A 17,977-nucleotide genomic window follows, 5' to 3' on the forward strand; every position below is an offset into this window, starting at 1 on the left:
TACTCGGATGCTGTCCAAGATAAAGACAATGTTGGATAACACCTCCCACCCACTCCATGACATGTTGGTCAGTCACAGGAGCTCGTTCAGTGAGAGACTGAGATTACCGAAAAGCACCACTGAACGACACAGGAAATCATTCCTGCCTGTGGCCATCTCCCTGTACAACGCATCCACTTAACACACTGTTTGCTGCTACAACTACACATGTTTCTTTTCCAAATATTTATAAGTGACTTATGTATGTATGTATGTATATATATGTATATATTGTACTATTCTTAGTTAGCGTATTGTCTGTCTTGTCTTAATGTTGGTTTAAAATGGAGCACTGTAACAAAAAATAATTTCCCCCAGGGATCAATAAAGTATTCTGATTCTGATTCTGATTATACTCAATGTTGAGTTTTAATTATAATAAAGCTTTAATTGTATTGCACGTATCAAAACTGTTAATGTAAAGTGTATAAGAAAAGCACATGTACATCCATCATATAGGTAGGGGGCAAAGACTAAACAGGATAAATGATAAAAACCGGTGCATCAGTTTAACAGAACCAGTGCATCCATGGAAAGTCCACTGAGTTCTTTCAAGCATTCACAGAAGGATATCATAACTTCCTCAGTGTGGTTGTTGCAACATAATTGTAACTGTAATTCTAGCACTTCCTGTTTCACACACTGATTTGTTTATTACTCAGTTTCAATCACGTAGTAATTTGTGTAATACTGGAAGTTGACAAGGCCCTCCTTGTTCCTCTGAGACAGAACAAATAATACTCTTAGGACTGGTGGTCAACAGTCATTCACACAAGCCTTAAACACTTTGCAAGAAATGCATGTATAAAGTTTTCTAATACAAATTGCAGGAATACTAACAATGAGGATAACTTGTAAAATCTTTGTGATCCTCATCCAAACATTTTATTGTTTGGCTTCAGATGGTACAGTAATCCAACTTTTAATTTTAATCTTTTGTCAGATTTTATTGATTTCCTCTGCTCTGTGTTTTTAAAACGAGCATGTTTATCCTGTAAATTTATGTCAGCATATCATTTGGCTCTTCTTGTCAGCAAGAAGAGTGAAATGATTCAGAGTCAATGAGGCACCAAAAGCAATCCCAGTCATGGAAATGAAGTGAATTTATATCAATTATTTTTCAACAGACTCACCATTTCAGCTAACTAACAGGGGCACTGGTTTTTGTTTGATAAAAACAAATAACCACTGCAATGACATTCGCTGGACAACTGGTGATCGACTACTGGTTCTGCAGAGGAACAAGTGCCTGGGTGTCCAGGGAAAAAGTGTGGGCAGTGAAGTAAACCTCTACGATTGCGATGAAGCCAGTGAGCTCCAAAAGTGGGAATGCAAGAACGAAACAGTGTTCGCTCTCAAAGGCCAGGAGCTTTACATTGAGCTCACTGCAGATAACACAGCCATTCTCTCCAGGACAACAGGACCAAATAACCACCTCACAATTTCTGGAACATCCAGTGGTGCCTGCACAAGAACTTATAGAGGTATTGTGCCATGTGAAAAAGAGTATAATGCAATTTTTCTTAGATAAGAGGGTTGTATTAAATGGATGCACAGGTTTCTACCTAGCTTCATGTCTTAAAGCTGTTTGTGATAAATGTGTTTTACAGTCTTTGTTTTGTTCGTTTGTTTATTTGACCTTTTAGAGCTTTTTACCATCGGTGGAAATGCAGCGGGAAGGCCGTGTATGTTTCCCTTTCTATACAAAACTCAGTGGTATTCAGACTGTACTAAATTTGACTCCTCGGAAAAGCGTCTTTGGTGTGCAGTTGAAACAAACTATCAAAGCGAACGCTGGGGGTACTGCCCAACTATGTGTGAGTAATGAAACCAATTGAAGGAAATAATTGAACCATTAAGACCTACAATTATTTTTCAGAGCTCTTACAAGGATTAACTGATTTATTATATACTTTTAACTTAAGTCAACTCCCATAGCTGAACAGAGGCAAAAAATCAACATTAAGTTAGAGAAGTAAAGTATTACCTTTACTATTGCACCAGTGTTGTTGAAGACCGGGGCCAGAATTGGCCTGGGAAAGACTCCAAAACAACCCACTGGAAGACTCTGGAAAATATGAAGAAGTGCATAGACTTTAAACTTTTAACTGTATTTTGATAAGTTCTGCTGCTTTTCTTATATTCCCAGTTTTCCTTGATCATGACTCAATCACTATTTCTATTCATACTACAACAAAGTCGTTAAATTATAGAAAAACAATTAAATGACAGAAAAGCTGTTTCCCCCCCACCAAAAAAAGATAATTTTTCTATAATATTTGAATTGCATTGAAGGAAAGTTGAGTTTCACTGGTTAGGCCCACTAAAGATTAAAGTTACCCATGATCTAAAATGAGTTTGACTTATAAACATATATGCATTTTGTATATACAGCCAAGGAAGACTGGAATATGCACCCAACAACGGGAGCGTATTACCAGCTTAACATACAGTCAGCTTTGACTTGGCACCAGGCACAAGTCAGCTGCAAACAGCAGGGAGCTTCCCTTCTCAGCATCGATGATCCTCACGAGCAGGCTTATATCACAGGTAATCTGCCTCGGACACACTGAAAAAGTGATCATGTATTTATGTGCATACTTTAACTCCTGTAAAGTATATGTATCCAAACATAGTATTTTATTCTATTTTATATAGTATATTGTTCTTTTTATCTTATTCTATTCCATTGTTTTTCTTGACTGTTGCTCCCTGTAACTTTGCACTGTCCACTTTCTGTCGTGACTCAACAAATTTCACACGTGTGACTAATCAGAGTTTATCTTATCTTTTCTTATCTCTTATCTTTGTGTTATGAATTACATGATTTTCCCCCCATCATTTAAAAAAAAGAACATCAACACTAGTTTTGATTATTGTTAAGATAAGATAAGATAACCTTTATTAGTCCCACGCGTGGGAAATTTGTTTTGTTACAGCAGTGGACAGTGCAAAGTTGCATAGAAAAATTAGAAGAAAAAAACACTGGAATAATATATCCATAAGATAATGTACACAATATACACTATAATACAACGATGCCAGAAAGAGTATTGCACTTAGTGTTATTGCTATTGCACATGTGTGGATGTGTGTGTTTGATCAGTTGAAGTCTTTGTTGTGGAGTCTGACAGCAGTGTGGAGGAAAGACCTGCGAAATCTCTCCGTCCCACATCGTGGGTGCCGCAGACTGCCACTGAAGGAGCTGCTCAGTGCTGTCAGAGTCTCCTGCGTGGGGTGGGAGATGTTGTCCAACAGGGATGATAGAGGTTACAATTAGAGATTTATTTAACGCAAAGTGAAAGACATTTTTTCTTTTTCATTTCTGTACTCAATGGCTCCAACAGCACTGCTATGGAAAGGGGGCAATACACTTTGGATTGGACTCATCCTAGATCCAGAACATGGCTGGAAATGGATAAATGGCAGGCCTTACCGTTACATGAAATGGGACTCAGGTGATATAATATATTCTAGCAGATTACTGGTAAAACAGCTGTTTAAGTTAGCATAAAGACATGAAAGAGGCAGAACAGCCTGACTCTCTATGACGGCAACAATAAAACATATTAATAGAAAATATACAATTTGTTAACTGAAAAAAACTGAAATGCATCTGCAAAAAGAAAGATAGAAATTGGAGCCCGGGTATAAGACTGTTGTAGAGTTAACATGTAAAGTATATCTATCATCATGTTTAGGACATCCACTTCCTAATCCGGGATACAACTGTGCAGTTGTTGATCCTAGTGTACGGTACCTTTGGCAAAGTTTACCTTGTAGCAATAAACTGGGCTACATCTGCTACAGTAAAGAGGCTGAAGAAGCTCCTACACGAGGTAAATAAAAAATTTTTCTTCAGATTTTGGTTATAGCATAACTGAAATATTCCTCAACACTTATTTTATTACTTTGTTATTTATGATCAGCTGGGACAGGTTTTTGTTCAAACCCCTGGATACACTACAATGGCCACTGCTTCCACAGGAATCAGGCTCAGAAAACATGGTCTGAGGCTCAGGTAGCTTGCCACCAGGATGGAGGAGACTTAGTGAGCATCCACAGTGTGGAGGACCAAAGCTTCATCATCTCTCAGCTTGGATATAGTATGTATGGATATTTATTTTAAAAAGGATCATTGTTAAGGAACAAATAATTAAAACAAAAAATCCCTGTAAATCCTCAGGTGCTGGTCTCTATTCCTTGAATCAATATTTTGACATCAGAAAAATATAAAGACCATTGAGGTTATTCAAAAGATTTACAACCATGAATAAAAACAAGCAAACTGCATGGAACATGTTTTCTAACATGCATGTAATCCATTTGTAGATTTGGAAAAATACAAAAATGTCCTTTTATTTTTAACCAACGTCTGCAGCATCCACTGATCAGCTTTGGATTGGAATGAATGACAGGAAGACAGAGGGGTTATTTGACTGGTCTGACCACTCGACTGTCGCCTTCACCAGCTGGGAGTTTGGGAAACCAGCTGTGTCTTCTGAAATAAAAGACTGTGTTCTCATGCGTGGAGAGGTACGCAGCATCATCGAGTGCATACGGTGCACATAATCTACACTCACTGGCCACTTTATTAGGCAGTTTGGCAGCAACTCAGTGCATTTATAGGGAGCCGTTGAAGTTTAAACAGAGCATCAGAATGGAAAACAAAAATGATGATGAATGCTTTCAGCTTTGTCTACTTTGAGAAGACAACAGTAACTCAAATATTCAATAACCAATACAATACAACCTGAGGCTGTAGAGCATTTCCGAACACTAGGGATGGAAATAGATAATAATTTTGTGATTCAGATTCCATTATCAATATTACTCATTGATTCGATTACTTGTCGATTCTCTTATCAATTCTTTTCGGGTTCTCATTGGCTCTGCTTTGAGAGTCACCACCATTGCTGAGCAGTATATCAAAAACATTATAGTCATGCAAATTAAGTGCACACTGTGTGGTCAGATGTTTGTGCATGTTGGAGTTATTTCCCTTCTTTGTTCTGATCAGTGTAATCATCTTCTCATTACTTTTGTTACCTGTTGAAGCTCAGATTCTGCCTGCCGGATTGGGGTCAATCTGCTTTCTGTGCAGGTGTTTGCTAAGAGCGTGAGTTGTGTCAGGAGCGTTATACATTTTTTTCTGTCCCGGATGCAGTTTGCACTTTATCAGCGCGCTCTCTTTTGTGCAATAAATATAACAGTCCATAAGCACACTGTAGACTGTACCACTGTCTTTGTCTTCCAACATACTATACTGAACACACAATGCACAGCATATTCAATAAATATTTACATTAACATATGACATTAAATTTGTAAAGTTTAAAAAATACCAATACCAGTACTTCCAGATCTACTTATGGTACTTTGTTACAGAATGGAAACTGGGCAGATCGTGTATGCGAGGAGCAACATGGCTTTATTTGTAAGAAGATGAGTGCCTTAAGACCATCTGGAGAGGAAGTGGAGCAAAACACAGGCTGCAAAAATGTGGGTATAATTATGAATTTGTTTAAAAAATAAACCATAAGAATTGTGAAGTTATTAGGTTGGGGTTGAGGTTGCATGAAATAATGATTATTTAATTAAATGAATATTGTTTTCTGCAAAATTTAAAGCTAAAGAATAATTTCGTACAATGAGACAATTAGGTGAAAGTTAGTGGACTGGGTTGCTTGAGCATGTTGACAGTCATTTTTAACATGACCGATGTTTGACAAATACTGTTGAACCTGTTCACTCATTTCAAGCTCCATATTATTACTCGTGGGAGCCCCACACAGCTGCTGGGTCATAATAAGAACTGACCATAACTGAGCTTTAAAAAAAAATCTCCTTTTCCTTGTCATTGTTAAAAATCTGAATCATTTACAGTGTTTCTTCATGATCTTCTTTTCCATCAAACCAGGGGTGGAGGAGACACGGCTCATACTGCTACTTTATAGGAATACAGACTAAAACATTTGATGAAGCTAAAGATGACTGTAAAGGTTCCCTTTCTTACTTAGCTGATGTTTCAAATGGGTAAGATTTGTTTTACATGTCTTTATTCCATATGTTTTGAGTGCACAAAACAAAATGTGAACGAAAAACAAACATAAATAATCACATCAACTTTTGAAGCTTTTTAAACGGCTGTACTCTTGAAATTATTTTCAGGGTGGATAATGCATTTCTTGTAAGCTTGGTGGGGATGCGACCAGAGAAACACTTTTGGCTGGGGCTTTCAAACCAGAAAAATACTGAAGAATTTGTATGGACCAACACAGACTCAGTGAGATTCACACACTGGAATGCTGAAATGCCAGGTATGGTGACACATTTAACTCCGTCAGTAAGACATTGCAGAACGTAGTCTCACAACTAAATTTTTTATTATTTCCCTGACAATGAAAGGGAACAGACAGGGTTGTGTTGCGATGAAAACTGGGATTTTTTCTGGCCTCTGGGATGTGGTGCCCTGCACAAATAAGGAGAAATACATCTGTAAGCACCTAGCCGAGGGGGCAGTTTTAACCCCTCCACCACCCACTCTTTTCCCTCCTGAGTGTGCATCTGGCTGGACTCGCCTGGGGTTTAGTAACCGGTGTTTTAAGGTACAATCTCAAGGAAAAACTTAATTTGATCAGGTTGTCCTAACTCATACTAAAGACAAGATCATATACTTATATATGAAGGGTCATCAAAAAGTTCCCAGTATAGATCAATAAAAGTGATTTAAATGTGCTAAATCTTCCTTTTAAACCAGCTTCTATTTTCACATCACTTCATTGCAGTCCTGTGATCTTCCTTTGTGCTTGTAACTCTGCAGTGCAGTTGTGATACTCAAATTAATTTTACATTTTGCGAAGTGGACAATGTTCCAGCGAGGTAAAATTGGGAATGTTTCAAGTTGGCAAGCAAAGATTATGCTGGTACGGCCAAAGTGCCACTGTGTTTTTCAGTGCTCGCTATAGTAGTGTACGCTAGCATGCTAGCATACACCATGTTTCAGGCTACAGTTCAGGTAATTCTGGTCTTGCTCTTCACACGGCAGTCTGTCATTGTGGTTGGAAACTGTTCAGCTAAAACCTGCAGAAAACTGCTCAGTCATAGCAGCAGACCCAGCTCCCATCAGCTGTGTTGATCCTTTTGTAAGACATTTGCACCAATTTAAAACAGAAGTTGTTTTTTGCTGTTTGTGCAAGTTTAAGGTCTATGTTGAAACTGCAGAGAGCACAGTGTGTATGATCAGAACAGCACTTCCAGAAAACAATTTAAAAACAGCAGCCTGACAAAAATTTAATTGGGTAATATTTTTTAATGTTTAAGTCCAGTAACCTTTTGATCACCCCACGTGAATACAACATCTTAGCCTTTGTACAGTATATAAAAGTTCTGTGACCTTGACATTACCAAATCACACTGAGCATCTTTATGCCGGTTGGTGTTAAGTTGTTTGATAGGTATTCTACACAAAAGAAGACCTGGTTTGAAGCCAAAGATTACTGCAGGGCTATCGGAGGAGACCTGCTCAGCATCCACAGTTCTGTTGAGCTTCAGTCCGTACAACCTAGGTACAGTATAAAAGAAAATAGAACTAGTTGTTATAATAATAATAATAATAATAATAATAATAATAATTGCTAGCAAGTTCTTCCACAGATAACTAATGAGTTGGAAAATGTCTAACAATTATTTTTTAAGTTTATATCAATAATGTAAATTTCTATTACAGATTACAAGCAGCTTGGATTGGACTTAGTGCCTCAGATCCTGACACAGGTTATGTATGGAGCGACGGAACTCCAGTAAGTTGTTCATTTTTATGCATTATTCAGAAGATGCAATTAAATAACTTTTTTTCATTGTTTCCTTCTTTTTAAAGCTAAATTTCCAACAATGGAAGATTGGAGAGCCAAACAATAAAAATAATGTTGAGTCTTGTGTGGAAATGAAACCAGAGCGCATATTCAGAAGACAATCTTGGAGTGACATACACTGTGAGAAATACAGCGAATGGCTGTGCCAGATCCGTGCAGGTGAAATTGCTAACCAAACACATTTATGCATTTGTTGAAGGTGAACTCAGTGAGAGTAACTTTCACACAATGTCTTCCTAAGATTTATTGTCCTCAGATTTTGGAGTAAACATCAAACTATTGATAAAATCTTTATTTGGGAGCTGATTTTGTGTACAGATTGGTTTGTTCCTATATGCACAATTTCTTGGTTTAGTACCCATGTTCTTGAACACTAGGATGCACAGTCATATTTCTTAACATATTCTCTGCTTAGAGCTGTGTTGCAGAACCTCGAATTCTCTGTCCAGTGCACTGTTTTTAAATGATTTTATAACAATACAGGAATGACCCCAAATCCGCCTCCAGACCCCGTCACTCCAAGTAAGTCTGGCATTTTTTTCATCAAACCTGAAGAAAATCACCTTTATCTCCATTTTTTTTGTTCTTCTAAGCACAATAAAGCTTACAATTGTGGGTTAACTTTTTAAAACCTATAGCTGATCTGTTGTTCAGTCCACTAAATTTTCAACCACACAACCACTATGTCTTCCTAAAAAAACAACAAATCAAAAAAACAACAGTTATAGTGAATATAATCCATATTGCAAGTTTTGATCTATTTCCAGGCTATAATAAAACATCAGATGGGTGGTTTGAATGGAACAGGAATCAGTATTATATTAACAGAAATCAGATGGGCATGGAAGATGCTCGTCGGTACTGTCAGCAGAGGCATAGTGACTTGGTAACTATCAGCAGTGAAGCTGAAAGGGTCTTTCTATGGAAACTGGTGAGCAGCAACATACTGTACTACACTACTAGCATCCATTTCCACAGAATTTAAGTTCAGGTCATGCTACAAGTTAAATATTTCTGATTCAGCCTCCTTTCTACATATCTGGGCTAGATACAAGACACAGGTCATCACCCTTACTGGATTGGCCTCATTGTAGATCTTGATGGAACATTTGCGTGAGTATAAAACAAATAATGTTTCTAAGTAAATTCCAAAAAGTTGATTCTGTTCATCTGTACAGAGCGTTTTCAGTGGGAGAAATGTCCAAGTGGCTTCTTCAGTCTCAGCTGACTGCAGGTTTCACCAACCTCATAAACAGTACATTTGCATAATGACTGAAAGCAGCACTACTTAATGAACAATGGGCTAGCCCCACCCAATCATGTAGGGTGAGGCTAGGTTTCACAATGAACTCACCCGAAACCCTGGCTGATTGTGACCTACACCCGTTTTCACACCTCGGCTCATGTGATTAGAGGATCATCAGGGGATCCTTTTGTCCCTCTTTGGTGGGTTACTCCCACAGAGTTTAAATCTGGGACTCTCCACAAAAAGCTTCTCGGCTGAGAGGTGAAATGTCTTCAAGAAACTTAAAGAAGTCCAGACGCTTTTCTTTCCAAGCTCCTTAGACTGCCTTGAACATTAATATGCAAATTCTCATTCTAAGTAAATTACATAAAAATGTAAAAAGAGAAAGAAACTTAACAAAAATAGTTGACATATAGCCGATATTACCTGTTGAACACTGTGTTGTGTTATTTGCAATTTGAAAATTAGGCATCAGAATCTGTGAGATGTCGGTCAGGGTTTTGTCACTATCCAACCAAAATTTACTGAACCAGCAGCAAAAAAAGTTCGAAACTACGCTTCACATTTGATAAACATCATCGTTAATTCTCTCTTACTTTTGCTGTTTTTCTTTCCCCATGATAAAATCACACAACCACATCCCAAAGTGTTCTATTGGACTGAGAGCTGGTGACAGCGGAGGCCATTTGAGTACAGTGAACTCACTTTCAAGTTCGAGAAACCAGCTTGAGATGATTTGAGCTTTGTGACATGGCTCATTATCCTGATGGAGGCAGCCATTACATGATGGGAATACTGATTCATGATGTGGAAACTCTTTTTTACTTTTAGGAGTACACTTAAAACTAAACTAGAAGTTTCCTTTTTTGATAAATCCTATAGTTTAGACTGGTCATCCTAATGAGAAGTGATTTGGCACTATTTAAAGATTTTTGAATTGAATTGAATTGTTCCTAACACACAGTGAGTGTAGAAGGTATGCACATTTATGTTTTTGAAAATTTGTGTTTCAAAAAGCTGGATGGATGATTCTCCAGTCGTCTTTCAAGCGTGGAGTGAAAATCAACCCAACTTCCAGAACAATGACGAGAACTGTGTGGCTATTACTCCCTCTAGGGGTGAGTAAGCTGATACATTTTCACTAGCTTTCATCCAAATATTAACATGAGTATAAAACACCAATGAAGTCCATTATCTACATATTTATTCTTTCAATTACAAAAAAATATTTTATATTTGGAATCGGCTCACAGGGTTCTGGCATGATTATAACTGTGGATTTCAGCTTTCTTTCATTTGTAAACGCAATAGCTCAATGCCCGAGCACATTTCAGTGGTACCAACTGTTCTTCCAAAGGGTGGCTGCCCACAGGACTGGAAAAAATTTAATTCAAAGGTCAGAGTCGCTCCTAAATATTGTCTCCTAAAGAAATGTGATGTAACTCATGAGTGCGTTATAACACTGCATTTTAAAAACTACAGTTATGCATAAGAATGAGCAAATCTGAAGTATCACAAGCTGATCATTTTTCAACTACAGTGTTACAGCATCATTAGCAGGGAATTAGAGACGTGGGAAGGAGCAAGAACACAATGCAAAAACAAAGGAGGAAATCTGGCCTCTATTCTCTCAAAGCATGTACAAGGTTTGTCCTTTTTATATTATACATTCTCTTTTATAACAAAGGAGTCAAAAAGTCTGAACCCATTCATTATTTGTGTTCTTATGCTCTGTCATACTAATAGAAAGATGTATTTTATGTTACCAGGAAAAATATGTAGTGGACACATGAAAGTGTGTCCATAAAGTCTGGCATCTTTTCCTCTGATCCCCTCAGTTTTTTGGTTGCTTTTCTTTATCGCATACATTTTCCCTGCAGACATGCTGATGGGTTTCCCAATCATGCTTCATTAAGAAACATAGTTATGCTTTTGTGTGATGTGCATGTAGTAACCTGTGATGTAAACTGTCTAGATGTGTGTAGGACAAGAGACTATTTTATTGCATAAAATAGTGCTGATCACGTCAGCTTATTGCGCTGCTGGATACACTTGGCCAGACAAGGAAAAATAATTTACTGACTCCAGTTTGTTGGTCTGGTGAGCCACCTGTCACCTGACTCACAGAGACTTTCCTCCACCCTGTCCTCATTCACAAAGTGCTTTCTAAGCCTGAACATTACAGCTAACAGGTGGATTTTCCTGCTTCAGTCCAGCTAGCCAAACAGCATACAGCCTTTCACTGCTAACAAAATGGAGAGTAAAAGTGGACAGTATATCCTCAGTCTCTTAACATAAAACTCCTTGTTGCAGTTGCAGCCAGGGACAGCACAAAAGTGATCCCCTTAAACTGATTTTTAGTTTTATTTTCTCTTGAATTACTGGTTCTGTTACTAGTTAGCTAACATAAACTAATTTAAGTCTATTGACCACAACCAACCAACCAACCAAACTGGTCATGTAACATTCCATACTGTCAGAAGATGGCAGTAAACGTGTTTTTAAAGTTTAATTTTAAGCACTTATTTCTTAAATCCAGCTACACAGGCAGTGTTACATCTATGTACGTTTTTGAGAGCAGGGCTCCATAATGTAAAACCATAAATGTAAATGATGACACACAGTGCTCAACAGTGCCCTGTCCTACCATTTTCTTAATTTAAACTGCTAACATGAAATTCAAAATAAGTATATATTTGTGACAAACACAAAACAATGTCTGTTTTTTATATTATTTCTAGTGTTTTTGACTTCTAAAATGTTGGACGCGCCTACAACAGACCTCTGGATCGGTTTACATTATTTGCTTGGTTATTCATTTTACTGGACCAATGGACAACCAGTGCGGTACACCAACTGGCGTTCTGTGAGTGGTCATCAGTGTACTTGAAGTTTAACCTTGTCAGTTTTGTTATTCCCCCTACTTTACCACAACAAAAAAATATTAGCATTATAGTCATTTGTATGCATCTGAATTGTATACACTGTATTTCTGTGCATTGTTAAGCATGTTTAACGTACCAGTCTTCAGTTGCAGATGACTGGGCACTGGATGTTTTTTACGGATGATGAGGATGAGGTACTTGATTATTTAACTGGAAGGTGCAATAACACTTAATTTGTTACAACTCACAGAAAGGTCTGGTGTAGTTAATGATTCTAGCACATGATACATTGAGCTTTTTATTTAATTGTCATTATATGTAATATACTTTCTCCTTATATTCAAATATCACTCTAGTTCATATCCTAATTTTCATTGCAGAGAGATCATCGTGGTTATTTCTCAAGAGATGCCAAGGTAACTACTCTCCTTATGCCACATTGAAAAAAAACCAGTTAATATTATTTACCCTTGCATACTATTTGTATTCTATATCTTGATCCAGACCAAGAATTCCATCATAGTATTGATACAATAATAATTTTGAATAAAGCTCAATTTAGCACGATAAATAGTCTATCTGGAATGGATGAGCAATCCATCACATAACTGGAAGTCTGGGACTTCCAGATACAGACAGGCAAACTGGTGATGGCTAACCAACCAGCCATAGTATTGTGGACAAGCAGTGGAAGACACCCGTAGTGAAGGCAACAGTGGTCCTAGTGGTAACAAGGGCACCCGGGGCAGTGACCCCCAAACTTGGCGAGTATGTGCGTCAGATCCCAGGAACAACATACGAGATCTCAGGTTAGAACAACGCAGTCCTAGGAACAGCAGAGATACTGTGCAGCCTAATCCTTTATTGACCAGAAGGTCCCTTTCTCTCGTGTTTAACCTGAGTAGCGAAAGACCGCAGGGGGTTTGAAAACGATGTGCCGGGAGTTCGCTGTTCTCGCCCTGGCTAGCTATCGAGCTGGTGGGTAACAGACGTCTCCAAAAAACGTCGGAGCACTTTTGCAAATATGTGATATCTTGATAAACCGAGCAGATATTTGAAGTTTACACAGCTACATTCAAGCCTGGAAATATGTAAAAAAAAATTATTTTGTGACCCAGAAAGAGTAAAAAGAGTAATATTAAAACTAGTAGCTGCCACCATTGTTGGAAACTGGAATTGGCTGGGCTGCGCTATGAATTCTGGGATATGGTAGGCCACGAAGGATACACCCAACCCATCCTTCAAATCTGGGGAAAAGGAGGACGCATTTGGCGGCTGCATTTGGAGGATTCTACGAATTTGGACAGCCTTTGTGACGTCGCTGTGATGTAATCGGCCTACAAATGCGGCCTCAGGAGGATGCAGCCTATGAATTTGACACCCCCATTGACCTGGAACAGCTTCAGTGTTCAAAAATTCGTAGCACCTGTACAACATTCAAAACATAATAAATAACCACACCCCACCCCCCCCAAAAGGAAAAAAAATTAAAGTAGTATTATTTTTGTTTAGTCATCAAATGTCATAATAAAATAATGACATTTAGGACATTTCTCCGGTCAAATGTCAAAACACATCAAATTTGACCTGAAAAGTATATAAGGGTTAATAATGAATTAAAGAAATTGTTCACAGTAGTGTATTGGCAATAAACACAAACCATAAATATGGAAAGTAAGGCCAGCAAAACAGATCCAGATATAACCTTAGTTTCTTTATTTCTATTCTGTCTGTCTCACCAGAGAGGATGTGCTGTGATGACAACTGATCGTACCACTGGTATTGGGAAATGGGACCAAAGGTCCTGCAGTGACAAAAATGGATATATTTGTCTTCGTAATCTTGGTGAGCCAAGATTTTCAAATGCTTGTTATATATATTTATTTAATTGTATTTTTATACTGTAGTGCATCAGAAAAATGCTGTAGCTCTATGTATGTAGCTCCTCCTGTTCCATCATATCCCTAAGGTGCTCTATTGGGTTGAAATCTGGTGACTGTGGAGGCCAACTGAGTACAATGAGCTAATTACACATGTTCAAGAATGTGTTGTATTGCTGCCACATTAGAACACAGAAGTTAGTATATTGTTTGGAAAAAAATGTTTGACTAACTATCAGTGCATTTTGTGTCATGGTCCTGGGTCTTCAAATCAACGTTTTGAGTTTTTATTTTGAATTTAAGAGATGATTTAAGTTCATGCTCTGTATTATTTGTCTTGAATGTAGTATTTCATAGTGCTCCTCAGGTTTTGTTTTTTTGTTTTTTTTAATTTAGCGTTATTCCAACAGAATAGTGTCACAATTGGGCAAATAAGTAATTTCTTCTCGGAAGCAGAACAATATTCTAGCCTTCAGACATAGATGAAGCAAATTAAAATTGAAGTTTTTTAACCATTTTATTTATTTTTACTGTGCACAGATCCATCTCTCCCAGACTCCCCTGAACCAACAGCTAACAATGGCTATGTGAAAATACTTAATGATTCAATCAAAGTTGTTACTCAGAAAATGAACTGGGATTCAGCCAAAAAGTACTGTGAGCTTGATGGCGCTAACCTGGCTAGCTTGCGAAATGAGTGGTCACAGGTCTATGTTGAGCTGATGGCTTTGGAAATGGAAGGTCCTTTGTGGATTGGACTGAACAAAAAGCAGGTACAGCACACAAATGGTTTCACCTAATCTACTTGTAACTTTACTAATGTAAATGTTTGCGTAATTATTTAGTTTTGCTAATGTACCTGATTTTAATAAATCCCCTGTAGGGAATTTACACTCTGCATTTAACCCATTCACCCAGTGAAGCAGTGAAGCATGGAGCATGTTATATATCATCTTCATCTTTTTCCTTCAGACTGGATATTTCAGACCTATTGACGGCTGGGAAATGACCTTTTCCAACTGGGATCGATTTGAACCAGAAATGCAACAATCTTGTGTGTATGTGAATAATGAAAATGGAAAATGGAAGACTGCTGATTGTGCTCACAACATGGCCAGTGTTTGTATGAAGTCTACAGGTAGGGCTCATGTAAAATCTGATAAAGCGATCCTACATTTCTGGTGCTATGAACTTTTTTTTTTTATTTCCCTATTTTAGATCTGACATAGTTTGTTTATTGTATATCAGTACCAATTAAAGATGCTTGAATGCTCATTGGATTTAAACTATATATCTGGTTACTTTTTAATTCACAGATGTTCCACCAACAGAGTCAACAGAATCAGTCAGTTTTCCAGGAAATTGCCCTGAAGACCCAGCATCAAGAACTGGTTATACCTGGATACCCTTCAAGGGTTATTGTTACCTCTTTGTCAAAGGAAATTTTGACTGGGGAGATGCATCTGCACTATGTATAAGATATGGTAAGGATATGGGAATGGTGTAATGCAAATTCCCAGTCCATCAGCTGTGTTTGGATTTAACAGTTTGTTTATCTTTTGTTGGTCAAGGTGGAACTCTAACCAGCATTGAAAATCCTGCTGAGCAAAGATTCATTTTTAACAACGTGCTAGTCTTTAAAGACAGCCAACCCCTTTTCTGGATTGGCATGTATCAGACTCACAAAGGTACAGTCATTTTTTCCACTCTTTCATAGAAAAATATTAATGTATACTTGAAGATAAATAAAAACAGAACACATAAACTGAAAATTGTAATTGTAACCGTGACATAAAATATCTGGTTAGTCTGTCTGGTGCTAGTGTATTTATTATCTCATTCTTATTGGCTGTTTATGCCCTGTCCTTATCTTCAATGTCATGCTGCTCTGTTGTATCTTAATTGCCCCTTGGCAATAAATAAAGTTTCTCTGATTCTGATTCGGTCCCATGCTGAAGATTCAAGCTGAGTGTTAATTAACACAATCTTAGTGTTTTAATATAACATGTGATTAGTGACAGGTTGCTGTGATTGAGAAAGTGATTTTCCTGGACTCTCTGCAGTGACTTGTTACTTACAAGGTAGACCAGCCTTTGGACAGATCCCCAGAGATCAAATTTCCCCAAATGATTAATGTTTCATGTTGCATTCAGAAAGACATGAAACAAACAATTGAGACAAACTCAGTGATTACTTCAGACTTCTAGACATCCACACTTCTTTTGGCTACCGATGACTCGTCACCTATTGACCATTAAGAAGGAGGGGAAAAAAGCAAACTGCCAAACACAACTATGAACATTTGGTAGTGGAGCATTAAGGTGCTAGTGTTGTGTTTTCAGTCACTTCTACTGCTCTGAAGTGGCTAATTAATGTAACTTTTCAAGTTATTCCCCTTCATACATATTTCCTATTGCAAGAGTAAAAATAAAGTACCAGTTTTCTTGCAACTGAACTAGAGCAAAAGAGAAATTCTGTTTGTTTCTAGGCTTGTGGAAATGGTTGGATAAAACAGCCATTGACTTCATTAACTGGGGTCCAAATGAGCCTGGCGGTTTTGGAACCTATGGAGCAATTGCATCTCTAGATGGGAGTTGGACAACAGGCAGGGTGTATAGTAGCAAGGGATTTATTTGTAAAGCACCTAAAGGTAAGTCCAGAAATTTAAAAAATGGTTTTGTAATAGCACAAATGTGCAACACATACACCTAACAACATGTTTCAATTAGTGCTGTCAGCGTTAATCTTGTTAAAATGATGTTAACACCATAACCGCATTAACGCGGCGGTTCTCCGTTAGCAAGTTAACGCGGATCGCCATGTGGGAGGAGCTGCATGGCGCTAATGCGTTAACAACCTAACCACACTAACGCGTTGACACCGTGCAGCCCTCACACAGGGCAATCCGCGTTAACTCGCTAACGGAGATTTGCCGCGTTAATGCAGTTATGCAACATTTAACAACATTTTAACAAGATTAACACTGACAGCACTAGTTTCAATTGATTTAGCATTACAGTACCAGTCCCTGCAGTGACACAGAAATTTTTATCTTTTTTAAATCTTCTTTTTAGTATTACAAGCACCAACAACAATTGGTAAGTTGTGTCTTTTTTTATATTTGTCTTACATTTATAATTTAGTTGGACTAATCTATGTGCTCAATCTATACAGCAAGTTCTTCTATAGAGGATCCTAAAGCCAATGGCCACATGGTTTTGGAGGTTTTGCTTGGCATTACTGTGACTGCCATAGGGATAGTCATCATCATCTTCCTGTTGAAAAAGTCTGGTATCTGCCAGTCCATCTCTGAAAACTTAACTACCTTTGATAACCCGATGTTCTTTAACAATGAACAGGTCCAGGCTGGTGTGGTGGGTGAAAATTAATTGGTATCAAATGCATATGATGGGAACTCACAACTAACTGTTTAATGTGTATACCTGCATAATCTAATAGAGCTCTGATTTAGAAAATTTAGTTTTATTTAGTCAGTTAGCAGTAAGTGGCATATTTTTAGATAATCTTATTTGATATTTAATTTTGTGTTTTTTTTAAATAATAAAAACTCCCAATTAAAAGATAACTGATCAGTAATTTTAATCCATACATTTTTTAATTTTTAATTTTTATTTTTTACAAATATAAATGTTAGAATAGCTCTACATGGATAGATGTAGATTGATTTTTGTGTGTTAACCAAAGTTGGGATGTGTAGTTGATTGTAAATAATGCAAATACTGTCGCATGTCCTACTGATCCATTTTGTCTTTGAAATCTTGATCACAAGACCTCTATCACAGGAAATGAAACAATTTGATTAAAGTTATTTACAAGAATAAAATATCGGTTTCACTTTTGCCAAAAGATTCATCGGATTTATTCTAGTACTTCCTTTGCTTAGTTTACAATGTCTGAGCATAATGTCTGGTTACACTAGTTAGTGCAGTGCAGCGAGGAATGCCCAGACCTCTACATTGGAGAGACCAAGCAGCCACTTCACAAACGTATGGCACAACACAGAAGAGCCACCTCCACAGGACAAGACTCAGC

The 17,977-nt window shown here is 37.6% G+C and overlaps 1 protein-coding gene across 1 annotated transcript; it reads left to right on the forward strand.

Annotated features, from left to right (window-relative positions):
- The first annotated feature begins 807 nt into the window (after window positions 1–807).
- Window positions 808–17,977, forward strand: LOC309693774 (macrophage mannose receptor 1-like). Its single transcript, XM_082513299.1, has 32 exons — window positions 808–944; window positions 1,167–1,523; window positions 1,686–1,856; window positions 2,434–2,589; window positions 3,387–3,497; window positions 3,741–3,878; window positions 3,969–4,145; window positions 4,421–4,575; window positions 5,428–5,541; window positions 5,960–6,075; window positions 6,211–6,359; window positions 6,448–6,647; window positions 7,486–7,607; window positions 7,769–7,841; window positions 7,919–8,072; window positions 8,397–8,435; window positions 8,681–8,844; window positions 8,962–9,026; window positions 10,177–10,277; window positions 10,413–10,555; window positions 10,700–10,805; window positions 11,901–12,025; window positions 12,191–12,238; window positions 12,425–12,460; window positions 13,787–13,889; window positions 14,465–14,697; window positions 14,897–15,062; window positions 15,241–15,408; window positions 15,496–15,612; window positions 16,413–16,574; window positions 16,999–17,022; window positions 17,099–17,977. The coding sequence occupies exons 1-32, from the start codon at window positions 881–883 to the stop codon at window positions 17,311–17,313; spliced, it is 4,272 nt and encodes a 1,423-aa protein (XP_082369425.1). The 5' UTR covers window positions 808–880; the 3' UTR covers window positions 17,314–17,977.

Source organism: Aulonocara stuartgranti (assembly GCF_965226115.1).
Source record: "Aulonocara stuartgranti genome assembly, chromosome: 18".
Classification (NCBI taxonomy): Eukaryota; Metazoa; Chordata; class Actinopteri; order Cichliformes; family Cichlidae; genus Aulonocara; species Aulonocara stuartgranti.